The sequence below is a fragment of the Camellia sinensis genome, chromosome 2 (genome assembly GCF_055761805.1).
Source record: "Camellia sinensis isolate YWXY chromosome 2, ASM5576180v1, whole genome shotgun sequence".
In the NCBI taxonomy this organism is placed as follows: Eukaryota; Viridiplantae; Streptophyta; class Magnoliopsida; order Ericales; family Theaceae; genus Camellia; species Camellia sinensis.
Window position 1 is genome coordinate 168,755,945 of NC_138962.1, and position 26,861 is coordinate 168,782,805.

Consider the following 26,861-nt stretch of genomic DNA (forward strand, 5'->3'; position numbering starts at 1 on the left):
CAAGTCCTACACTCATTTCTTCACCAACCCATAGCCCCACCCTTCCATCCTCCATTCCAGTAGCTTGAGGTTGTTTTTTAGAGCCTAGGAGTGCTGCATCTCAAGCCAAGAGGCTGTCAAAGACTAGTCTTCAAGGGTGAGTCCCTATTCTCCTTTTTTGTGCTTTATTTTGTTCAATACATTAGCCATACTTGCTTGCTGTTTTGGGCTCCGACCCTAACTGGAGCTAGGCTTATTTTGAGCTATTTTTCATGTTTGTTTAAGGGCCTCTCACTGTTTGAGGCCTCCTTGTTGCACTTTCTTCATTGCCTCTATTGTATGCCATTTTCTTGTGTAGTATTTTTGGCCTATGTATAAATTGTTTTGAGGCATGTCATAAACTGTAAAGTGGTTTATTTTGAGCCCTTCTTCAACATTGTTGAAGGGCTCATTACTGTTTGAGACTTCTATTTTCCACTTGCCTTTGTATCTCTCTTTTGGCTCTTTTTTTGCATGATTTGTTAGCCTCTTGTGCTTCTGTTTTTGGGCTCTGGTCCGAACTATAAATGGCCTTATTTTGACGCCCTCTTGATGTTTCATTAAGGGTCTTTTACTTTTTGAAGCATCCTTTTTGTACTTTGTGTTATAGCTCTCTTTTTGGCCTTGTTTTGCATAGTATTTTGAGCATGCTTGTGTACTGTTTTTGGCTCGGTCATAAACTATAAAATGCCATATTTTTGGCCTCTCTTCAACATTGTTGAAGGGCACTCAGCTGTTTGGGGCCAGAAGTTGTGACTTGCTTCATTACCTCTCTTTCGGGGTCATTTTTGCATGCTAGCTTAGCCCCATTTGTGTTCATTGTTTGGCCTCACCTAAAACTGTAAACATGCTTGTTTTGGGGCTTCCTTGAATTTTTATTCATACTTCATGTACAAATAATGCATGCTTGATGTAGCTACAAGTCATTTCATGTGCTTAATCTTGCATTTCGGGACCATTCCTTGCATCGGGTGCCAGGTTTTCATGATTCGGGGCTGTTTCGGGTCATATTTTAGCACTAAAATTTGCATGCTAGCATATCATATTTCATGCCTTGCCATGTCTTGTTAGAGTGGCATTCGGTGCCCTAGGGTCGGTCCTCGGTTTGCGTACATGCGTGCACGTACTTCGAGAGTCTCATTTTCATCTTATGGCCTCTGATGTGAGTGTGGCTGAGGTCCACTCATGTTGGTGTAAGTCCATTATGCATTGTGTATGCCATTTCATTTCATAACATTGTGTATGTTAGGTTGTATCTTAGTTGCATTTCACGCATATCATGCATATTGCATCGTGCTTGGGATAGGAGTTAGTCCGAGCACGGAAAACGAGGTACGTTTCGTACTCCGAGTGACGGAACATATCTCAATTCCCAGTCGCCGACACTCCGGATTATCCATGATGGAGTCTAGGTTTTGTTTTGTTTTCATGTGCATTCATTCTATATTAAGTTGCACAATTCGACTCCTCGGCCATCATGCATCGAGATGCGTGATTGGTGGCACGAGGATCGAGACATGCATACATATGTGAAAATACATTGCTATGTCCCTTTCCTGCTCTCTATTGCAGCAAATCAAGAATCAGCAGTCTTCCAGGGCTTGGCGCGCTTTCCAAGGAATCATTGCAAAACAGAGGCTAATTGGGGCATCCCAGTGGATTTTCGCGCAAGGCAGCCCAAACATACATCATTCATCAGAGTCAAGGCAGTCCCTGGCTTGCATGCCAGTTTATAGCTTTCCTAGATTAATTTGTAAATTAATTAGGATTTTTGTATTTATTCGGGACTGTAATTATTTATTTGGGACTGTATATTTATTCGGACCCTCTGCGCGAGGGCACAACTGTAATAAGTGTGCGTGTGTGCGATGTATGTCTTCCAACCCCACGTCTTTCTCCATTTTATTTACCAGCTTATGACGGTTAGATTATGGCATATTTCAATTAGCATACAGTATGATAGCATGTTTGCATTCATTCATCTGTTTTGCATGCACCGGGCTCGGCGCATCATACTAACTGCATTGTATTTTCAATTTCAAGTTGAATACATGTTAGCTGTAGCATTTCATATGCCATGTCTAGAATAGCCGAGCCTATCTTAGTTGCATTTTGCATGTGTTGCATTAGGCATTTCCGTGTAGTTAGGATCATGCATGGATTTCTAACCTAGCTTCTATTTTAGCTTGGAGTACTCGGTGTGTTTTATGTTTTAGCATCCTTGCATGTGTGTGAGTGACTGTCATGATAGCATGCTTACCATGAGGCTATATGCTTATGTGATATAACTGCCTGAATGCCTGTGGGTGAAGGTTAGGTTATTTGGATTGGAACAATTCATTAAATGCGAGTTTTAAGCCTACTAGATAGTGGCAAAATCATGTTTTTCTAAGCCCACCTGAGGGTGGCAAATCCACGTCTTAGCCTACTTGCGAGTAGCACCATCAAACCATCTTTCAAAAACAAACATGAAATGTTTTGTTCTAATTCAGGCGATCCAGTCTATACTTGTATGCTGTGCGCATCACATAGTAAATCTAGGCTAATAACCGGAATAAGAACACACAATGTTTTTCAAAAATAGATATCATGGTTAGTAGAGGCCGATCTTTGATCGGGCGAGCGGGGGTGCTCACGAAGTGACCTTTCCCAATCGTACCCAAGTTCCCGAGCCGAGACAACTTTGGTGATGACGGACACGTGGCCTTAGGCAACAAGTCAGGGTTTCCTAAATTTTTCAAAATAAAATATTTAGGTGGCGACTCTGTATCTGGAAAAACAGTCCATGTTTGACACTTCTTTTCTAAAAATCTGTTTTCTCAAAACGATTTGTCAGATTTGGACTCTTTGGTTCAGATTAAGAACCGTGACATTTGAGTCCTGAACTGTAGTGAGCCCAATATCGAACGGAACGGGGGGGACTCGTTCCTTCCTGCGGCGTTCGGAGACGTCTACAACGTTCTACAAATTGAAGGCAAATGAAATCAGTTTATCACAGCCATAGGACAAAAATTCATTCGATTATAGAAGTAACAAAGATAAATGAGTCTATCAGAGATAAGAGAGAAATTTCCACTCTTTCTCACTTCGATCAACTAAAGCAAAAACTTGTTGGCAATTACGAAGGGATAAAAATTAATCATGTGAAGTGGGTCCACCCAATGCCTACATAGAAATATAAATAAGGTAATACAATAATAACTTGCAATGCAACTTGCCAAGTTGCTCTTATATACATGCATCCGATAGATTTTGGGCCATACAAGTGACTTACTTTTATTGGACCAAATTAGTGGCTTAAGCTCATTGGACAAAATGAGTGGCAAGTTAGCCTATATAAAAGGATGTAGTCTTCAACTTCAGGAGAAATATGCCTGAACTACTTCTTTTAATTGTTCAATTTCATTTAGATATATGTTATCTAACTTGATCGGTGGAGTGCCCTTTGGCTGGCAACTGTCGGTCGAGAGACACAAACTATTTATTCTTTTGCAAATTCAGAACGGTGTAGCTCAATTCTTCGTTGATCTATCGATTAATATTTCTGAGACAATTTATACTTCCACAACTAAAATACTCATTTTTATATTGATTTTACTTAACGAAAATAGATAAATGATTTAAATTAAAAATAAATCAAAAATTTAGGATTTAAATTGATAAAATTAAAAATACAAGTTATATTTTGCTACAGGACTCTGATCTTAGGATTTTTTTATATATAATTTATCCTAAATATTTTAATGTAACCATCATTCTATTCCACTCCATTCAATTAAACCAAACACTAAGGGCTCATTTGGAAAGTTGGCTATGTTATTTGGCTTTGTGCCTATTTTAGCCTGAATAAAAAAAGTTGTATTTGAAAAATTAATTATTTATATATATATAGTTGATTTGATAGTTGTAATAAAAAAAAGTAAAATGATTGTGATTTAAATGTGAAATTTTATCTTATTAATTATTTGAATTTATTTTATTTTTAATAGCTATTTTAGTCCAAAATCAACCTTCCAAATAGGGCCTAAATGAAAAGTGTGAGTGGAGAGACATAGTACAAATTTATAGCCACACTTTGTTGATAAGTTTTTATTGGTCTTCTCTCGTCTGCTTCTTCTGGATGGATCTGAATGTCATCCCCAACTCTTCAAATTTTGTTAGCTAATAAGGTAATAAATATTATTTTCTTTTCTTTTTACTGTTGATGTTACTCTTATCATTTGCTCTTTAGATTTTGATCACTGTATTTACTGACGAGAGTTTGGAGTTTAGATCTATACTTCAGCTACTAATTTTAAAAATCACAATCAATTTTCATATTTGTTCTTCTTAAAACAAGATTGTTTTAATGAATGATCTGTTTCTTCTTCCTCTGTTATTGTTCTTTTTGTGTGTAATTCTTTTCCCCCCTTTTATTTCTTGATCTTGGAGTGAATAACAGTAATTGGGAGCACCGGAAAGTGTGATTGAAGTTTGGTTTTTCAGAAATTATTTTACGGTTTCTTGTTTTTTGTTTTTGTTTTTTTTTTGATAAAATTTTGGAGAAATTACAAAAAAAAAAAAAAAAAGAGTTCACTTTCATCTTTTAATTTGTTTTTAATTTAAATTATTTTTCTATTTTCATTAAATAAATTTGATGGAAAAAAAATATGTTTTAGTCATTAAATTTAATCTAGGTGTACAGAAAATGTCTAAATTATATATTTTCAATAAGTTTAATTATTAAAATATGTATATTTTTGATAATTTATTTAAGAAAAGTAGACAAATAATTTAGATTAAAAATAAATTAAAGGATTAGAGTTTAAATCGATAAAATTAAAAATGCAAAATTTACTTTGTTCCACTATTCAAATCTTGGATTTTGTTTATTTATTTATTTATTTTTGTTGTAATTTCTCTTATTTTTTAATATTTTATTTAAAAGTTCATCTAATTCACAACCGTCAAGGGGATTACAAACAAATACACCCATTGAAATTACTTAAAATATGAATTATTTATTACATTTGGAAAATTATAATTATTTATTTGGTAAAATTTTTTATTTAATAGAATAAATAGAAGAAAAAAAGTTGGATGATAAACCGAAAAAGAAATTATGATTATTTAAATGATCATGGACAACTAGGGGTGGACCTGTGTCCGATGGCTCACTTGAGCTCATCTTGATTTGTAGAGTTTTTTTTTTTTTTTTTGAACTTAGGCCTCGTTTGGGAATAAATTATTTTAGTTATTTTTTGACATTTTACAAGTAGATGTGTAAAAAGAGAGAGAGAGAGAGAGAGAGAGAGAGAGTGATGTGATAACTTACAATGACTTTTTGATTTTTTAACTAAAACTGAAGATTGTCAAATGAAGCCTTAGATAGTGAGACCCGTAAATCACTCACAGTGGGCAATTGTTGATTTTGGCAGATAAGGGGGGTGCTTGGTCGGCTTAATTTGGGCAGATTATAGCTTTTGGCTTCTAAAAAGCTACTACAGACTGTTTGGTTGAGCTTAAGGCCAACCACTTAAGCTTCTATAGATTTTTTTCTTACATAAAAAAGTCAAAAATAAGAAGCAGCTTGGAGCAGCTTCCGCAACTGGATTATGCGGAAGGGTGTCGAAATTACTTAAATGCCCTTCAATAATTTGAAGTATTACCAAATTGCCATTATATAAACTACAAAATCACTGTTCATTCTCTGAGAGAGAGAGAGAGAGAGTGGCGATTTCCAGCGACAGACGATTTCCGGCGACGCAGGCGATTTCCGACGTTATGAACCAGATCTCTCTCTCTCTCTCTCCGACGTTGTTTTCTGGTTGTGCTATGAAACCCATCGCGATTTGAAACCATCGCGAGTGACGATGGACGGCATGGCGATCGATGGCGTGACGATGAAACCTTCTTCTCCTCTCCGGCGTCGCGGTCGTGATCGCGATCAACGCTACCCAAGGTTGTTAAAATCGGGATCTTACGTTGGATCGTTGAAGGTGTTTATAGGATCGGATCGTAGAATCGGATCGAGGATCGTAAGATCCCACTGAAAAAGACAAATTATATAATAATTTAATTTAAATAAATATTTCTTATAAAGTATACACAAAATGAGCCTATATTCTATTAAAAAGAAGTGAAGATATTGTGAAAAATATAATACTCTATATAAAATGTACATATAATATTATGCAATAGAAAACTCAACGGTAAAAGTTTTGTATTTCATCAAAAAAGAAGGTGAAGAAGAAGAATTCTATAACAAAATACTTTACAATCTACAATAATGCATAAAAAGTGAAGAAAAAATATTTAACAAAGTTGGATATGAAAATAGATTAAGAACTCAAAAGAGTAGCTTAGTCGAATGATAAGGTTTGTCGTTAGCATCCCTGGTGGAGCGGATTCGAGCCACAAAAATAATTTCTCCAAAAATTGGGATAAAGTTTCAATCATCTTACCCTCCTTATACTTCGCTAAAGCTAAGTTTGTTTTTCCGACTATTTAATTTTCTTAAATTACTGCAATATTTGAATGTTTATTTCCTAGTTTGTTGTTCTTAGTCTATTTGATTCAATACTACTTAATTTTTATTATTTATTTTGACCACATAAATTGGTATTTAGACAACAAATATAAAATTTACAATAAAATATGTGATATAATACAAAATAAGGCTTGTAAATTGGATCGGATAAGATCGGATTCGGATCGGGATTCCACGATCCTATAAGATCCCACTACCAGGATCGACTGATCCTACCTATAAGGAGTTTTTTACACGATCCGGATCGATTGTACTCAAATGGATCGTAAGATCGTAGGATCGTAAGATCCGGATCAGGATTCTGATAACCATGACGCTACCTCTCTCTCTTCGCAATCGCGATCAATGACAAGCTTCTCTCTCTCTCTCTCTCTTTGCGATCAACGATTGCAGAGGGCTGCTGGAGTGTGGGATGAGGAGGAGAAGAAGGGCGTGGCCGGCGGTGGCTAGGGCTGCCGGCGGTAGGGTTTGGTATTTGTGATGAATTATTAAATTAAAAAAAGTTTAACAATTTTTATATTTTAATTAATATTAATTCTAATGAATTAATAATAAATTAAAAAAATTAACAATTTTAATGTTATTAATTAATATTAATTGTAATGGATTAATAATAAATTAAAAAAATTAACAATTTTTATATTATAATTTGTATTATAATGAAAATAATAATCACAATTTTTAATTAATTGATATTGTGCATAATGAAAAAATAAATCACAATTTTTATATTTATTGGCATGTAATAAAAAAAAAGGAAGAAAATGAAATAGGTTAACAATTTTTATATCTAATAAGGGTAAAAAGGACATTACATAACAAAAAGTTATTTTACAGCTTATTAAAAAAATACTACTCAGCAATTTAAATCTATAATCTAACAGTTATACTAAATAGGTTAACAGCTTCTGATTAAATCTATAATCTATTAAGTTATAAGTTATAATCTGTTTTAACAGCTGCACCAAACGCCCCCAAGATAAGGTTGGATTGGGTAAATTTTTGGGAAGAGTAGCCCCTGCCAAACCATCCCGATGGTTAAAAGTTATCTTTCAATTTTTAACTCATTTGCGTCGCATCATCTCTCACATTTTTTATACGTTTTTTTCAAAAAAGGTCCCAAAAAAAATCAAAAAGTCAATTTTTAACCATCTTTTCAATAAAGTTTTATAGATATTTATAGTTGTATCTATATTTTATATTGTTTAACTTTTATCATCTATCTACTATTATTATAAAAGTGTGAAAAGTCTACCATGTTTTCTACTTTTTTCAAATCTCAATTTTATATATTTTCTAAAAATCATGAAGAGTCCTATGTAAACGAACTGTTCCCTTTTTATTTTCCCGTGTCTGCTTCTATATTGATATACATAATATTTGCAATAAAAATCACTGTGAATAACTTTTTTTGAATATCAATTTTACCCTCTCAAATTTATTATATTTTCTATAAGTCATGAAGAGTCCTATATAAAACAACTGTTCCCTTCTTATTTTCCCGTATCTACTTCTATATTGATATACATAATATTTACAATACAAATCACTATGAAAAAATTTAGTTAAATTTTAAAATTGTATTCATTCGTTTGAATCTAGATAGAAAAAAGTACATACATTTTTAAAATATAGATTTGTGTTGCATTTAAAAAATTCGTAAGTTATCTTCATAAATTTTTTTTTATTTAAATTATATTTTATGAATTATAATATTTACATAATACTTTAATAGCCATGTATGACGTCAGAATTTTAAACAAGAACCACTTTTATTGGTTTTATTTTTTAAATCTATTTTTCACTTTTTGATTTTTCATATTTTTTTAAGGTATTGTTTGACTTTTCGTATAAATTACAGTGACCATTTGCATTCTAAATTAAAATAATAATGGCATTGTAATTTTTTATTAATTTGTTGTCTTTCTTGATTTCAGCGGCGGTGATCTGCGTCAATCGGCGAGAGGAGAGGCGAGACATGGTGTTTTCTTCTCTACGAATATGATATGCACACATGTAGTTGGGAATTGATTGGGTGCGTGTGTGAGGGTATGTTTTATTAAGGATAAATTACAAATATAACCTTTGACGTTTGATTAAAATACGAATTGTCCTTTATGGTTCTGAAAATTACATTTCACCTATGAGTTTCTAATTTCATAACAAATCGTCATTTTTATTAATAAATTATCAAGTCAATTAACTGTTTTTAATAATGTTAGAAATATGTTTTAATTAATAATTTTAATAATTTTATTATTGTATAGGAGAGTAATTATGAATTTCATTTTTTTAATTAATTATGTTAAATAAAAAATTATGACAAGGGGGTATTCGTAATTTTTCAAATCACGGGGGGTAATCTGTATTTTAAGAAAACCTCTGGGAGTGTATTTGTAATTTATCATTTTATTAAATACAATTGGTGGGTCGGGTCGGTTTGATAGGTGGATTGGTCTTTTGAAACCGCCATCACACCAACCTATCACTCTTAAACCGCCCAACCCGCTCGCCAGTACTCCAAAAATGCACGGTTCGACTTGGTTCGAATGGTTTTGGTGGTTTTGTTGATATTTTACAGAACCCTTAGACTCAAGTTTCTCCGAGCTTAGTGGGCCTCATTATGTTATTCATTTCGATGTTTTAAAGTATTATCCAAATAAAAAATCATACTGATAATTATATCTATATAATTTTGTTATATTTATCTTCAAATATATTAAAATGATCTAATTATGACTATTGAATCAATCTAATTTTTATGTGTGAATAATCTATACATAAAATTGGACAAAATACAATTCAAATTATTAAAATAGACAATGCTAAGCTCTACAAAGTCCAACAACACCCTTCCGTCCACCAAATGAACTAGAGACATACTTAGGCCTCGTTTGGCAAGTGGCTTTTTTAATCAAAAAGTTATTAAAAAAATCAAAAAGTCAACAACTCGTGCCAAAAAGTCAAATATTCTCTTTTCTCTCTACTTTTTGCACATCTTTTCGTAAAAAGTCAAAAAGTCATTCCAAACATATTCAGTTTTTTTTAACTCATATTTTAGCCAAAAAGTTACTAAATTAGCTTGTTTCCAAACGAGGCCTTAACTCTTATTAGTATTGTTTTTTTTTTATTATTTTTTTTTATGGTAATTAGTGAAAGGAGCTGGTATGTTTTCTTTTAGAATAAATTATGCTTTGTCCTTTTTAAGTTTTATAATTGGACAAATTATATTAATAGTCCTTGTAATTTGAGACTTCTGTCATTTTGGTCTATAATCTTTTAATTGTGATCCATTTGATTATGAATTTTGAATCTCGTTCCAAATAAAGACAATTAAAACGTTATTTCTTTTGCAAATGGAAAATGCTAAGTTGTCAATTTCATATTTTATATTTAAATTATACTTTTACATGAAACTATAATATCTAATAATTTAAATAGAATTAAAAAGTAAGATATTTGCAAAAATTTTATAAATTCAAACATGTACTGATTTATTATTATTATATATACATTTTTGTTATTATTATTTAATATGAATAATTTTTTTCTAAAAAGAATACACAACAAATTATTTTTTAAGTGCATTTAGATTAAGTGAACCTAAATTTGAAAGTAAAATTAAAAAACAAAAAAAGTAGTAAATTAAGTGAATCTAAAAAGATAATAAAATGGTTATTAAAAAAAATGTCTAAGACAAAAAATATGAAAATCAAAAGATTCAAAACAAAAGTTTGAAAAAACAAATCAAACTAACACTATAAACTTCTCTTTTTAAAAAAATTTCTTCACTAATCTCTAATTTTACACAAATTATTCACAATTTCCTTTCAAATTTTATGTGAATTTAATAATCTAATTAAAAAATAATACATAGACACAAAAAATATAACACTAAACATGTACATTATGATCAACTATTTAATTATGAATAATTAATTTCTCATTGTTACTTATATTATATTGTTGAAAAGATTACACATATTACTTTTGTAATATCTTTTATATATCAATGTCTACATATATAAATATAAAAAATATATAATTATAAATTTATGTATGTTACTGTATTCATACATTGTCAATCTGTAATATTATATTACTATCAGATACTTTAATTTTATAACATGTATCACTTTAGTAATATAGTTATATTTGCTAGGAAAAAATTGCGAAATTGTATGTTGTTCTTCTATCGACTTATGTTTAATACATATATACATACATGTCATACAATCAAGTGATCACAATAAACGCTTTCAATAACAAACTAAAATTTTGCAAAATATCTCCATCACCACAATAATTATACATTTTTTTCCCTCATAGAAAAAATCACATTATTGAGGAAAATGAATTTTGAAATTCATAACAATATAATATCGCTTCAAACTTACTCATCAAAATATTTTTATTACAATGAGTTATAATGGTGAGTAAGAAAAAAAACAAGAAGACTGTGAAATAAAAACTGCAGAAGATCTATTGCAACATACTCTCTAAACAAAGTTAGACAAGCTAAAGCAAGAATTATCCTATTTATTGTGAAATTCAAAAAAAACAATATATCTTATGCACACATTTTAGTCAAATTACAAGGGGAAAAAAAATCAAACCAAACAATATCGCAACAACACAATGATTTGAAAATAAGTACGTCAAATGAAAATTTTTGATCAATTTTTGTCATATGCTAATTATTTACAGATAACAAAATAAATTATATTACTTGATAATTTCATGAAAGTGACCTTACAAACACTTATAAGTATGAATCTATAAATATCATGAAAACAATTATGAAATTCATATATTAATCGAAATATTAAGTTACAATATCATTCCATTTTTTTTAAAAACAATTATTTCACATTTTCTAGATAAATGAAAATATACTAATGACTAATGTTATATTTTTCAACATGCAAGATATTCGTGGCACGGGAAACGAGACTCAACAACTCTTGATGTATAAGAATATATTACATATCGATATTAATGCATTCTTACACCAATAGTATGCAAATAATATGCAATAATGGGTTCAATGAATTTGTATTATGAGATGAACTATTTAACAAAATTGTGTAATTATGCAGCTAATTTCATACATTCAATTATATTACAGGTATGAATTATGAAAAGTTGATAGAAAAATATTTGTATAATACTATATATTTAAAATACATGTTTATTGTTTATTATTGAAGATAAGATTGTGATCTCAAGAATCTAGCTATACATTTGTATTTATGTTTATAAAATTTTTCATTTATTATTTAAATTCTTCAGCCAAGTATGTATTCATTTCTTACTTAGTTATATTTTGGATATAAATTAATTTATCCATACAAGTCTCCATACTTTATATACATATCACATATCAATTTAAGAAGCACGCATAATTACATTACTAACAGTTGATGAAAATCATGTGCCACATGCAATGCACGTGTCCAACCACTAGTAAGCATAAAATATTAAGAAAATTAGTAAAACATTCTCCTTCAACTTTTGATAGTAGAAGAGGTCTAATATATACATACATATATATATATATATATTATGAGTTAAGATCTCTCAATAATATTATTAGAGAAATTTCAGCTCGTTGTAAATTTCTTTGTGATGAATTTTTTTTACGAGTTGAAATTTCTCTGTGAAACTAAATTTTCTCTGTTAAATTTCTTTTTGAAGAGCTAAATTTTTTTTATAATGTGCTAAAATTTCTCTATGCCAAAATTTCTCGGTACAAATGTTGAGAGACTACAACTATTATAGAAATATCATGCACCTTTTATTTTTTAAAATCTTAATATCAAGAATCTTAAACTAAAAATCTATATTTTTTTTTCTTGATTATTTATTTATTTATTTTGTTAAATTCACTTTTCTTGAACTTAAAGCAGAGCTCCAAAAGAGGGTTAGTAGAGCTGCAAGTTTTTAACAATTGAACTACTCTCACATTTGCAAGTAAGTTTTAATGTTCAAAATCCTCATCATTAAAGTTGAATTGGTCCCATTGAGCATCAAAACTCATCTTATGAGTTTGTAACAATTTATTACAACAGAGCTGAGGATCTTCTACTTCTCTCATTATCTTCTCTGCAAAAGATCACCTACAGGCTACAGGTCAAATACATTACCACATTCTTCCAATTAATTGTTTGCTTTCCAGATCTACCATTACAAACCATAAAATTAATTTAAAGCTCTAAAATTATATTAAATAGTGAAAAATGAATTACCCAAAAAAATATCATCCACCCTCTCAAATCACAAAAATTAGCCTTCTATATAATGTTATTTGTAGATTTACTGACTAAATTAATTTCAGTTTTGAGGTGAATCAAAAATTGAATCAGTCTTTGCGGTTTTAAAAATTTAGAAACCAAACTAAATCAAACCAAGTGAGAACTAGGAAATTTGGCAAGTAGAGCTTCTTTTCTTTTCTGAAGCTAAACCCTCTTGAACTTTATTTTCCTACTATCAATGTTGTGCCCTTTTGTTTTCAGCAATTGACAAAAAAGAGACCAAAATGATTGGTTTGGGCGACATCGTTAAAATTTTATGTTCAGACGGTGTCCTAAAAGCCTGCAAAACTGGCTGGTCTCACGTTGGCTATGTGATTCACTATAAGAAGAACATTCAAAAACTTGAAGATGAAATTGTAGGGCTTGAAGATGAATGGAAAAGGATTGATGGCAGTGCCCACAGAGCCAGAGACGATGCAAGAGTTGTTGAGAATGATGTTAGGCAGTGGTTATTGTCTGCGTATGGAATGCAAGCAGAAGTCGAGGTGTTTCTACTAGACATGGTAAGGGAAAACAAGTGGTGCTTCAATTGCTCATGTCCAAATATATATTGGCGTTACTGGCTAGGCAAGGAGTCCGAAAAGAAGACCGCTCGTGTTATTAATCTAAAAGGGGAGGGCACCAAGTTTATGACATGCCCAATGTCACACCGCGCACCTCTCCCAGATGCTGGATTCACATTCTCTGCAAAATATGAAGCATTTGATTCAAGGAAACGCATCTTTGAAGAGATCATGAAAACATTGGAAGATCCAAGCATTAAAATGATTGGCATTTACGGACCAGGTGGTGTTGGCAAGACAACAATGGTGGAAGAGGTTCGCCAACTAGCAAAGAGAAATAGGCTTTTTGATTCTGTTGTCATGACAACTGTGTCCAAAGTTGTGGAAAAGGAAAAAGTTCAAGGTGAACTCGCAAGTCAACTAGGACTAAAGCTAGACGAGTTTGGAAGAGCTGGTGAACTACTGACTAGATTGAGCAATGGGCAAAAAAACCTTGTAATTTTGGACGACGTTTGGGAGCCACTTGATTTGGCAGAGATTGGAATTCCTATTACAGATGGTGGTAACAATGAGCCACTTATTAACTTGCCAGAAATTGGAATTCCTTTTACAAATGGTAGTAACATGGTCTGCAAAGTTGTGATAACATCACGGAAACACCGTGTGTGCCAAAGGATGCAAAAGTCTAATGAACTGAAAGTTTTCCCGATCGAAGTGTTAACAGACATAGAAGCATGGAGCCTATTTACGAAGGTGGCTGAAATTTCAGTTAACTCTGAAATACCCCCTGCAGCAGAAGACGTGTGTAATGAATGTGGAGGCTTGCCAATTGCTATATGTGCAGTTGCAGCAGCATTAAAAGGTAAGAACAACTATGCATGGATAGATGCACGCACACAGCTGAAAAATTCAAAGCTGAGGGATATAGTGGATATTGATCCAAAATTGTTCTCCTCCTTAAAGTTGAGCTATGATTTTTTAGAACCCAAGGATGCACGGTCATGTTTCTTGCTTTGCTCTCTTTTTCCCGAAGATGCTGTGATTTCCATTGAGGACTTGGTGAGATACAGCATGGGGATGAGGTTGCTTGATCAAATACACCTAAATACAGTTGAAGACGCTAGTGCCAGAGTACTTACATTGGTTGATGGGCTCAAATCATCTTGTTTGTTGTTAGATGCCAGAAACCAAAATGGGGTCAAAATGCATGATGTTATTCGAGATGTTGCTATATCAATCGCGGAAGAAGAGAAAGGATATCTAGTGAAACATGATATCAAAAAGTGGCCAGAGAAGGGCACATATGAACATTACTCGGCAATGTCATTAAGGTTCAGCACAAGTATCCGCGAGCTTCCCAATGAGTTGGACTGTAGAGGACTCCATGCCTTGGTGTTGAAGAGCAACCATGACTACTCACCAACAGATGTTCCAAACAATTTTTTCAATGGAATGGAAAACAATCTTGAAGTCCTGGATCTGAGTGAAATTCCTCTAGGGAGCCTCCCATCATCACTTCCAACATTAGTTAAGCTTCGGATGTTATCCCTAAATGGCCGACAGAAGAGAGACATAGGCTTAGCTTTATTGGGGAGATTAAGGAACCTTGAGATACTTAGCCTTCAACATATGGAAAAGGTTCTGCTTCATGATGAAGATGGAACAGGGTTTTCTGAATTAAAGTATCTTAAAGTTAAAGAATGTTATGATGTTGAACATCTTCTTGGCACACCAGAAATGTTTCTAAAAGCTCAGCCACAAAGTCCACCACGGCCTTTTTGTAACTTGTGCAAATTAATTGTTAAAAGATGTAGATTTACATTTCTATTCCCCCTCTCCGTTGCAAGAGGCGTTCTGCAACTCCAATATCTAAAAATCATACACTCTGGGAATATGGAAGAAATTATTAGAAATGAAAGACAAGGAGATGATGAGGAAATTATTTTTCATCATTTAAAAAAAATGTTTTTAGGGGATTTACCCAAACTCAGAAGCTTCTATTCGAGCACGAAGAACACTTCAACAATAGAGGCAAACAATTCTAACCCTTCACAACCTCTCTTTTGTGAAAAGGTTTGCTTTTTAGTAACTTTTTCTGTTGATTTGGCAATGTTTGGTAATTGAAAGAACATAAGTTTGATCTATTAATATTTGCAGGTGGCATTCCCTGCATTGGAGGACTTGGGTATTTGGGGTTTAGATAACATAGCAGGGATAGCAGGGGACAAACAATTAAAACACCCAATCAAAGAAGAAGAGGGAGAATCCTTTTGGAAACTAAGGAACATACCATGTCTCCGACATCTATATATTTCGGGTGGTGGCAACTTGAAAGCAATAGTAGTAGCGAATAAGGAAGGAGGTGCCTACGATAAGCCTCTCCTTTTCCCTAAACTGCGTTCTCTAAACTTAAATTTACTGCGGAATCTGAAAAGTTTTTATGGCAATTGTGGGCCTAGAGAAGAAGAGCAAGAAGAATATCTCCAACCACAACCCTTCTTTAATGAAAAGGTACGACTACAGTAAGTTTTATGAGTTTGTAGAGTTACAAATTTTTTAATCAAGTCATAATCTCATAAAATACTAGGTGTTAATACTACCTCACGTGATTAAAAATTCAATAGCTACATGTCTATAATATTTACTCTATAAATTTACTCAAGAACTTAAATGAATGGTCTAAATGCATTTTATATATCAATCCACAACACATAGGTTGAATTTGAACCATTTATCTTTATTTTGGATAAATTTCTAGTTTTTTTTTTTTCAAAGATTTATTGTTAATTTTTTTTTTTTTTACCCATATTACTTTTTGTGGTAAGGCAGTATACCAATTTTTGTGGTGATAGTTATTATTAAATTTTTTGGTTATGTTAGTTATTATTGAATTTTTGGTTATGTTAAAAAAATTTAAAAATTATGATTTTTTTTTTTTTTGGATGAGCAATGTTATGCATTTTTGTGATTTTATTATGACTACTTGTGATAAAATTATGAAATATGGTATGGAGTGTGTCTGAAAATTTCCCTTTATTCATTCCCAACCAAAATAAGATTGATAGCACCCAAAAGATCTTAAAACATAATTGAATTTTTACTGGTTGAACTAAGAAAATGAATTGAATATTTTTATTTTTACTGGTTGAACTAAGAAAATGAAAGAAAATAAATCACCCTGTTTGGTTAGAAATTTTCAAAAATAATTTTCTGAGTTTTTAATTCGTACTCATGTATTTTTAATGATTTTTTAAAAATATTTTAATCATTTTAATATACTTAAAGTATAAAATTTGTTCAAAAATTTTAAAAAAAATTCATTGAATACAACAAAATACAAAAATATATAGAATTTTTATATATTTTAACTTTTTTTGTATTTAGTAAATTTTTTAAAGTTTTTTTCACAAATATTATATTTTTTAAAAATATATCTATATTAGGTGTATTTAAAAAATAAAAAATGTATGTAAAATATTTTAAAAAATCAATAAAAAATAAAGAAAATTACGCAAAAATAAAAAAAAAAAACTCAATTATCTGAGAAGTAAGTTACAACCGAACAAGGTCATTATTTTTCTTTTCTTTACTTTTCTTTCTTTTTTAATGCAAAAAAAAAAATGAACAGGTACAAATAATTTTATTTCCATGTTTCTACTTTTCCCCGGTAATTCTAGATCTAAACATAGCATAATTGTTTAAGCTTTTAAAAATAATGCCCTAAAACATTTGGTATTAGAAAGATAAAATTTTATCCTCAACCCAGACAATATATTTGTTGATAGAATTATGGACTCTGTTTAAGCATCAATTTGGCATATCAAATATATAGATATCAAAATAGTTATAAATTATTTGTTGTCATTTGATGAAGTTGTTCTATGGGTAGATTAGAGACTGGTCCTCTACTTTGAGCAAAATTTACTTTCGTCCTCCAAGTTTTAATTTGATCCTTATATTTTTAATTTTGTTGCAATGTGATCTTTCCATCATACATTATTAATATGTTGAACTTGAAAAAAAAAAAAAAAAATCATGTGCAAAAATAAAAGGATGAAAAGTGAATTCAAAACAAATTATGGGGACACCGGTACAATGAATATATTACACCAGTGATTCTTTTAGTTTGTTTTGAATTCCACTTTAGTCTCTTTAGATTTTTTTTGTTTTGTTTTGTTTTGTTTTGTTTTTTTTTTTTGTTTTGGTTCCAAATTATAACGCTAAATCATAATTGTAAGTGATAGAAGGGTCATATTGTAACAAAAACGAAATTATATAGACTAAAGCAATTATAGGGATTAAATTGTTTAAATTAAAATTATTGCTAGGTTTATTGATTTTCTACCATTAGATTCACTGAATATCGAATTGAGGAAAATTTCACTGTAGTGAAAAAAAGAAATTGCATTGGTGCAACTCTCTTAGGCCCCACTTGTTTGGGGTTATAGAGAGTGAATTGTGATTGATAGTGAGATGAGACTCACTATATGTATATTTGTTTTGAGAGATAGGGAGGAAACTCTTAATCCCTTGGTATTAGGATATGTCTTGGAAGGGGGATTGAGATGGAGGAGGAGGAAGTGGAGGTAGTATTAGAAAAATAGTCCGTTAGATTATTTTTTTATTATTATTTTAATTTTTTACATGTTAGGCATTTTTTTTTTTAACATTAATGTTTAATTTTTTGTACTTTTTGTTAAGTAAAAATCATTGTTTTATTTGTTTTATTTTTTTTGAAATTTTTTTATTTTTTATTTTTATTTTTTACATTTTGGACATTTTTTTTTAACATTAATGTTTAATGTTTTTGTATTTTTTTTTAAATTTTTTTTACTATTTTATATAAAAATAATTTAACAATCCCTACACTAATAATTATCATCAAAACAAACACAATTTTATTTAATTCCTTCATTATCAATTCCCTCACTATGAATCTCCTCCATTCTGCCTCTGAAAACGGGACCTTATGGGCATGGTGCAAATTAATTCTTGTACTTGATACAACTAAATTTGTGTGTTAGAGTTGTATTAAAAAATAAAAAACAAACCCACTGCTCTATGCATTTGCAGTTCGCCTATCGAATTGGAGATCGTGTGAGTGTAATATTTAATTAAGAAAAAAAAATGATATACAAATTCACTTTTTAAATGTAATAATATGTAAGTGAGATGATTGATTAATTGATACTAATTAGAGAAGATAAGAGAGAGAGAGAGAGAGAGAGAGAAATAGCCCATGAAAGTGAAAGTGATTTGGTTGATTGATAATTAAATTTAAAAAGGGAGCCAAACTTTTGAGTTAAAATAACACTACTCCTTAATTTATTAGTATGCGGGTGTATATCCATTAATCTTACGTTAAAAGTAAATGCAAGGAACTGCATAAAATTTACTATTTTTATGTGAAAAATTCAAATAACAAAAATTATTAGACTAATGTCTAGCCAAGCAATCTACCTTTTCTAAGAATAAAATACAGAGTTTGAACTTATAACTAAATAATTATGGGGTAACTAATTAAAGCCTAATTTACTCTGCTATCTGGGAGGTAAGGGAATCAATTTTTACCAAACATATCTCTCTGTGGTTGTATTGTGTTATTTATTGGTTCTATTATGGGTTTTTTTATTGTGGTATTTGTTTAGCTTGAGTTGTTTTTTACTTTCTATTATGGGTTATTTCTTGTAGTGATTGTTGAGCTATTGGATTATAATTGTCCAAACTAATGTCATTATTTTTATACTTATAATTAATATTTGATCAATTGACAAAATATAAAACAAAATAAAAAAATTAATGAAGCCACTATTAGAGACTCAAAATTTTCTAAAAATAAAAATAAAAATTTTTTTTAACACAAAATTAACTAGGGGTAACTTAGACGTTTTTCTTCTTAATGTTATTTACACATTTTTTTGTTACTCTGTCCTAAATTGTTTGTTTATTTTCACTATTTCAAACATCTTAAAAAATCATTTAGATATATATATATATATTTCAATGATTTTCAAAACTTTATCTACATGAATTAATTGATATACTTTAATTTGCGAAAATATTGACTTTATAAAAATACACTAACAATTTGGAATAGATAGAGTATATCTTAGATTTCTATGCATAACTTGATGTGTCTCCGTATTTTGCAGTTTTCTACTTTATAATGACCAATCCTTTCTGGTCCCAAAATATAATGAGGTTGTTTAAAGTGGCATTTCGAGACTTTTTTTTAAAAAAAACTAATTTTTAGTTAAAAAAAATTTAAAATTTATTTATTATTAGTTTAAAAAATCAAATATCACGTCAATTTTTTTTGCTTATTAATAAAACAACTTTTTTAAACAAAACCAAAAAAATAATTTTAAAAAGTCGACTCCAAACCCAACCTATATATAAGTTGAGGAATTTTCAAAAATGAAAGTTATTAAATATTTGTCTACCAACTTTATGCAAATTGGGTTGGTGAACATTTGAAGTGATGATTACAAATTGGATAGGAATATAGATCATCCGTCTCGCAGCTCTGACTATAAAATTAAAATGTACTATTTTATGTGTAAATTTCTGTTGAAAGAACGTAAGGGTTTTTTTTTTTTTTTCGAACTCGAAAGAACATAAGTTTGATCTATTAAATTTTGCAGGTGGCATTTCCTATCTTGGAGGACTTGAAAATTTGGTTTGCACCTAACATATCAGGGATAATAGGGGACAAACAATTTAAACTTCCAGCCCAAGAAAAAGAGAGAGAATCTTTTTGGCAACTAAAGAACCTACCCCTTCTCCGGCGTCTAGATATAAGAGATTGTCCAGAATTAAAAGTCATAGTAGTAGCTAATAAGGAAGGAGGGGCCAACAATAAGCCCCTCATTTTTTCTGAATTGCGTTCTCTACAACTTGATTGTTTGGAGAATCTGAAGAGTTTCCATGGCAATTGCGAACTTGAAAAAGAAGAAGACGAAGAAGGAATTCTCAAACCTCTATCTCTCTTTAACGAAAAGGTACGACTGTCATAAGTTTTATGTTTTTAAAATTATTAGTTTAAATTCTTAAACCACAATCGCACATGATTAAAAATTTAATAGTGCTAAATACCTATAATATTTACCCATGAATCATCAAGATGCATTTTATATTAAATCTACGTAAGTTGATTTTGAGCCACCCATCTTCATTTTGGGTAAATTTCTAGTTCAATTTTTGCAAGTTCAAAGCTTTATTGTTAAAAAAAATTCTACACATATTACCTTTTAATTAGTGGGTCCAATTAGTATACACTCTTATCATATGAAAGTTTAGCAATTTTTATGGTGTTAGTTACTACTTTTTAGGGATTAACTTCTTCATAGCAGAGCCGTTGAGTTTACAGAGAGCCAATTGAAAATAGACAGAATAACCAATTTTGAGTTCCACCAAATAAACCAGCCACCCTCGTACACTCTCCTTCATCTGATTACCTCTCTCCTGTTCTTCCCTCTTTCGTTCTTAGAGTATCTTTAATTCTTCACTTTTTCTTTCATTAAACTTAATTTTGATGAAAAAATATTAAAAAAATTGTCTTCAATCCTTTCATCAAATCAAGAGAGAAATATTTTTCATCAAATTGATAACTTAATTCATCAAATTTAAATTTTATGAAAATTTAAAAAGATGAAACATTGGAGATGATGTGAAATTTGGTATAAGAAGGTAGTTTTTTAAAAGATTTTGATGAAAATTTAATAAAAGAACTAGAATAATTCATATCAAATCAAATTGTTTACTCAGACTTAAAATCAAATCAGATGAAAAGTTAAATGAATAATTAAAGATGGTCTTACTGTCTCTCTACTTTCCCTTCCCTCTTTCCATGCCCCGTTACCAACCACCGCTACCTCCCTCTTCCCCAACCCTCGTAGCCAGCAATCAGCCCCAGCCCATGCAACCAACCACCGCCTCTCGCACCGCCCACTCATTTTCTTTCTCCCGAGAGTCTCCTAACAACAATCCCACCACCATGCAGCCTCTATGGCTAATACTATACTGCCTCGTCATCATTTCTAGTTTGATTTGCTCATTTTGAGTTCCATTCGACTCGAAAAAAATTCTTACCATCAGTCTGCAACTCATGGTGCAAAATTGCGGGGAACTTCATTACCTAATTGACAGGTTTTTTTGCAAGCGACACAGTGTGATTGGGTTTCTATATGGCTCTCAACCATCTCAATTGTGGCCATTGTTGATTGGACTGTGGCAACAATGACCACAATTATTGTAGAAATTTCAGTGGTTGGAGGTTGCAGAAGAGAATGGTGTTACTGTGGATGGGAGATGCTGGATGGAAAGGAAGAGAGGGGGAAATTGAGACCTAGAAAATGTATAAGCTCCCCTCCATATTTTATCTCTTCATATCTATCCATATTCCTCTTGTGGGTCTCAATTTAGACTCACTTTAATAATTCAAAATGTTTACTTCATAGGTTTCACAATAAAAGTTATTCATATTAAAAATAAGATTTATCGGATAACTATAAACACATAAACAAATCACGTTTTGTTTTACAAAATAAATGGTTTAATTTTACAATTCTATTTGCTATTCATTTTATAAAACAAAATATGATTTGTTCTTATGTTTACAGCTGTCCAATGAAATTAATTTTTTATATGAATGACTTTTATTACGGAACATACAAAGTAAACGGTTCGGATTATCGATGCGAGTCTAAATTTAGACCCACAAGGAGAGTATGGAGAGATGCAAGTGTTGAAAGAAGCTTATCCCAAAAAGTCTCAATAGATAATCTCTCCGTATGGCTCTCAACCATCTCAGTTTATCTTGGTAGTCGGACTTGACACCATTGATTATTCTAGAAACAAGTAAGAAATTGAGGGGTGGGAAACTAAGAAGGGTAAGGAAATTGTCCAAGGCTTGACAGCTTAAGAGTGTATGAGAATATTGAACCAAACTAATATAGGTGAAAAAAGATAGTTAGGTGGAAAAAGATGGTTGGGTGCAGTAACTTAAGATTGTATGAGAATATCAAACTAAACTGATATGGGTGGAAAAAGATGGTTGGGTGCCGTAAACTTAAGGTTTTTGGCTCAGCTGTGAAGACGTTATTCCCCTATTTTTATAGTGTATATACGGGGAGTAAATATTTTTTACTTTTGTACTCCTTACGTTCAAACTCTGAACGGCGTCGTATTACTTGAAAGCACAACTCAGGTGAGCTACTCGACGAGTGTGGTGCTATAAAATCCCTCCAATGGTCAAGTTAACACCATTGGAAGAAGAAGGAATATACAGAGAGAGTAATCAGAAATTGTAGACCTTTTGTATGGAGGAGTCGTGCGCCTTATATAGCTTACTGCCTTGCCTTCCAAGATTATGTGCGCACTACCTCGCTCGTCCTTTCTTGGACGCATGGATGTATTATCCTCTCTTTTCCATACACGTGTACGTGTCAATACTGTCAAACAGCATTAGCTAAACCTCCAAACAATATTGACGCGTACTATTAGCGGATTTTCCTCCTTACATTCTTATTGGATCACATAGCATATGGCCGCCGAGTTATCCTAAACCAGGCTAACTCCAACCGATCTAACCCAGATCACTTCACGTCCAAGCTAACTTTGGCCAGTCTGCTCCCAAAGGGCTTTATTAGCCTGACTCGCTATATTCAACCTAATCAAGCTCCGTTTACTCATTGTTCGGATGAACTCCGCATGGCCATTTACCTTGACTAAGATTCTCATCTCGGTAAAGAGTTGCCCTTCATCACCCTAGCCCGGTCATTCTCCAACGCATGGGCTTAGCTCGACTGAGATTCTTCGCCCAGTCTATATTCGGCATGCAGGCTTAGCTTAGCCCATGGTCCAAGCTCATTTAGATTGGCCCAACGCCCATTTCATTCTAGCTCGGTTGCACAGTCAAAGGCTCATATGAGATTGAGGTCGACCTGTAACGCCCAGAAATAAACACAATATACCCGTCTCATACTAACCAATAAATAGCAACATAAATGAATTGATAAGCTTTCATTAATCAGAAAATAGCAACATAAATGAATTGATAAACTTTCATTAATCAGAGTTTGATATACAAAAGGTGACACATGTGATATACATTCATAAATAGTGCATCCTGAATTTACAGCATGTGTTACAAGATTATGAAAAGAAATGAGAGCTAAACAGATAATCATATGTCCTAAAGGCTTACATCTTTCCAAGTCAACGCATGGGCACATCAATAGTGAGTCTCAAGCTTAATACAAATAAAGTCCTAGGCTTGTACAAAATTAGATACAAAATAACAACATTGAGCCTTCAGCTCTACAATCCTCCCAAACTAAGTCCTTGGTGGAGGCATATTACCAGCACCTAAAAATGGTTGCCTATAACCAAGTGAAAGTGGGAGCATGTCACAATGGATTTTGTTATGGGTCTTCCGAGGACTGAACAGGGTAATGACGCCATTTGAGTGGTAGTTGATCGATTGACCAAGTCAGCGTACTTTGTACCTATGAAATTAAAAAAATAAAAATAAAAAGGGTAAATTGTATAAATAGTTGCTGTATTCTACACGATGTGTCAATTTGGTCTCTGTAGTTTCAATTTACTCGATTTTGTCTCTTAATTTAACGGATTGTGTCTTTTTAGTTCAATAAATAACGGTTGTTAAATTAATTTAACGAAAGGTCAAATAATGTATCAATTTGATTCCTGTACTTTACACGATGGTCAATTTGGTCCCTGTAGTTTGAATTTTTTCGATTTTGACAGGGACTAAATTAACACAATGTGAAAAATACAGGGACCAAATTGACACATTGTTTGACTTTCCGTTAAATTAACTTAACAACCGTTATTTATTGGACTAAAATGACACAATCCGTTAAATTAAGGGGCAAAATCAAGCAAATTGAAACTACAAGGACCAAATTGACACATTGTATAAAGTACAAGAACCATTTGCATAATTTTCCCAAATAAAAACCATACTTACGAAATATTGTGATTATGTTATAAATGTTAAAAAATTAAGATTTTTTTTATGGTAAAGTTACCAATTATGTTAGGGAGTGGGGAAAAAAAAAATGAAAACCCACAATAAGGTCCTATTTGGCAATTTGGTTTTTTTTAGTGACTTTTTAGTTTTTCAGTGAGGTAGTATGTTTGAAATGATTTTTTTAGTTGAATATATATTTGTAAGAAAAAAGAGTAATTGATTAATATGTATATTGTAACATTTTGACTTTTTTGACTCGCCAATTTTTTTGTGACCTTTGATTATTTTAACTTAAAATAATAACCAAATTAACGAATTTTAAAAAAATAAAATTTATTAATGTAGTGTTTGGTTCATGAATTTGGATAAAAAATTAGAAAGGTAAAAAAAAAAACAAGGCGTATGAAATGTAGTACCTGAGTTTGGGAGACATGCTAAAAAGATGCAATTAGTTTGGTGAACATTTGAAAGGATGATTACAACTTGGATAGGATTCATGAAAATGCAGCATCCATAATGATACCAATAAATCATCCATCTCGTAGCTGTGACTAGAAATTTAAATCTATCTTTTTATGTGGAAATTTCTATTGAAACAAAGAGAAGAGACTCACTGTTGCATTTAGTGGTGGTCCTCATAAGAGACCGTTTAATTAACACCGTCAAATGGGTGACAAGTTCTAATTTGTTTGTTTGTATCTTGTTATTATGCAAAAATTAAATCAGTTCTATTATTGATTGCAATCAATGAGAGGAAAGTACAAAAATTAAACAGAGTCACAATTTTTTATACAACTTATTGTTTGTTCAATTGTTTAAGAGATGGAAGCTCTTCCCTTTTTTTTTTTTTTTTTTAAATAAAAATCTAATAAAATTTTTCTTATTCCTTATGTTATTATCAATGATACAGGTTGTGTTTCCTTGCTTGGAAGAGTTGAGCATTGGGTCCATGGCCAACATTGAACGGATATGGATTACCGCACCTCCAACCAACTCCTTCAACAAACTAACAAGTTTGGATGTGGTCAATTTTTACAGATTAGTGTATGTTGCTCCATTAGAACTACTTGGAAGTTTGCAGAATCTACATTCCATTCGTATAACAGGATGTAAGTTCCTAGAAGAGGTATTCAAAACCAGAAGATCAAATATAGGGGAAGGAATAGTTTTAAGAGATGAAGCAACAAGTAAACAAGTCGAAATCACTCATGTGCTCCCTCAATTAGAAAGGGTATTCCTTAAAAATTTACCACGTTTGATAAGCTTTTGCTCTGGGTATAAATTGGCACCATCAGTACAATTGTCAATAAAAAAATGTCGCTCCTTCAGACCCCCAATGTAAGAGAAAATCAATAAATCTTTCCATTCCAATGAAGAGGTATGCCATTGATTCTTATTTATAGTTATCCAAATTGCACCGCCAAAAAAATAAATTGTTTATCCAAAACCTTCCTATTCATTATTATGAACTTTGTGTAACACATGCTTATTGGTTAGAGTTTAACTTCTTGACGGCTGTGCCGTAAATTTCTGATTTACAGCTAACCAATAGAAGAATGCCACATCAGCTAATTTATGGTACACAAATAGTCACATTATATTCCCTGTTTGGCTCTGTTTCTTGGCCCATTACCCTGTCTTCTCCCCAATCTGTTTTCCTCCACCATGGAACCCCCAGCATCCCTTCTCACCACTTCTTCCCTGTTGACAACTCCCTTCCCACCTCATCGCCTTCCTCTCCTAGACCAACATGTTCTCCCTTAAACACCCGTCACCGGCCCATTGTTTTCCCCATTTAACACAATAATTATGGCCGACGTTGCAAGCCCCAATCCATATTCCTTAACACTTTTGCTGATATCGGAGTCCCTTCCCCAACTATTTTCTCAGTTCGTGAATGGTGATTTTGGTGTTTCAGTTACAACTTGAATTTTGCAGTTTTGTCTTGAGTAAAAGAAAAAAGTTGGGAAAATTGGATACTAGTTTTGAGTGTCTTCCTCAGTAATTAGTGTGTTCATCAAATATTGATTTGATATGGGACATATATATACATGTATATTGTATATGCAATCTTGTACTGTTTGGAGGTGCTTAAATTTATATTTTTGCTTGTAATATGAAAACTTTATGTGTAACCCTGATTGTTTGACTCAAATTTCAGTTTAACTCACGTTGTTTCAATTCGTACAATTGAAGTCTAGTTTTATGTAGTCATTTTGTTCAAATTAAAAGTTTATCATCCTATTAAGGTGTAGACACATTGAAAAAATTAATAAACATTTGAGCAGAATAATTAAATTGAAACCAAACTTAAAGTGTATGGACTAAATTATATAAATTAGAATAACATAGACTAAAGTAAAATTTAGTACAAACAATTAAGATGAAAAATGTAATTTGCCCAAAATAATTGAGCAGTTTACAAGTTTGTTGTCCTGTTACGCGTTTCTTTTCTTAGTCATTGTATTTGTGTTTTAGTCAAATCCATCTAATTCCAATTG

At 31.6% G+C, this 26,861-nt stretch overlaps 1 protein-coding gene across 5 annotated transcripts; it reads left to right on the top strand.

Moving 5' to 3' along the window:
• Window positions 1–4,049: 4,049 nt before the first annotated feature.
• Window positions 4,050–25,887, top strand: LOC145789265 (putative disease resistance protein At1g15890). Of its 5 annotated transcripts, none has more exons than XM_082916089.1 (6): window positions 4,050–4,187; window positions 8,485–8,596; window positions 13,063–15,437; window positions 15,522–15,875; window positions 20,009–20,365; window positions 25,271–25,887. In XM_082916089.1, the coding sequence occupies exons 2-6, from the start codon at window positions 8,554–8,556 to the stop codon at window positions 25,700–25,702; spliced, it is 3,561 nt and encodes a 1,186-aa protein (XP_082772215.1). In that variant the 5' UTR covers window positions 4,050–4,187; window positions 8,485–8,553; the 3' UTR covers window positions 25,703–25,887. The 5 variants fall into 5 exon arrangements, with proteins under 5 accessions (XP_082772215.1, XP_082772216.1, XP_082772219.1 ...); XM_082916093.1 differs by having other exon boundaries at window positions 4,092–4,187; window positions 8,485–8,582; XM_082916092.1 differs by lacking the exons at window positions 4,050–4,187; window positions 8,485–8,596 and adding exons at window positions 12,448–12,520; window positions 12,619–12,679.
• The last annotated feature ends 974 nt before the right edge of the window (window positions 25,888–26,861 follow it).

Coding starts and splice junctions, on each gene's coding strand:
- LOC145789265 (XM_082916089.1), top strand. CDS start 8,554: ATGCACACATGTAGTTGGGAATTGATTGGGTGCGTGTGTGAGG. Junction 8,597..13,062: donor GATTGGGTGCGTGTGTGAGG/GTATGTTTTATT, acceptor TTTTGTTTTCAG/CAATTGACAAAAAAGAGACC. Junction 15,876..20,008: donor AACCCTTCTTTAATGAAAAG/GTACGACTACAG, acceptor TAAATTTTGCAG/GTGGCATTTCCTATCTTGGA.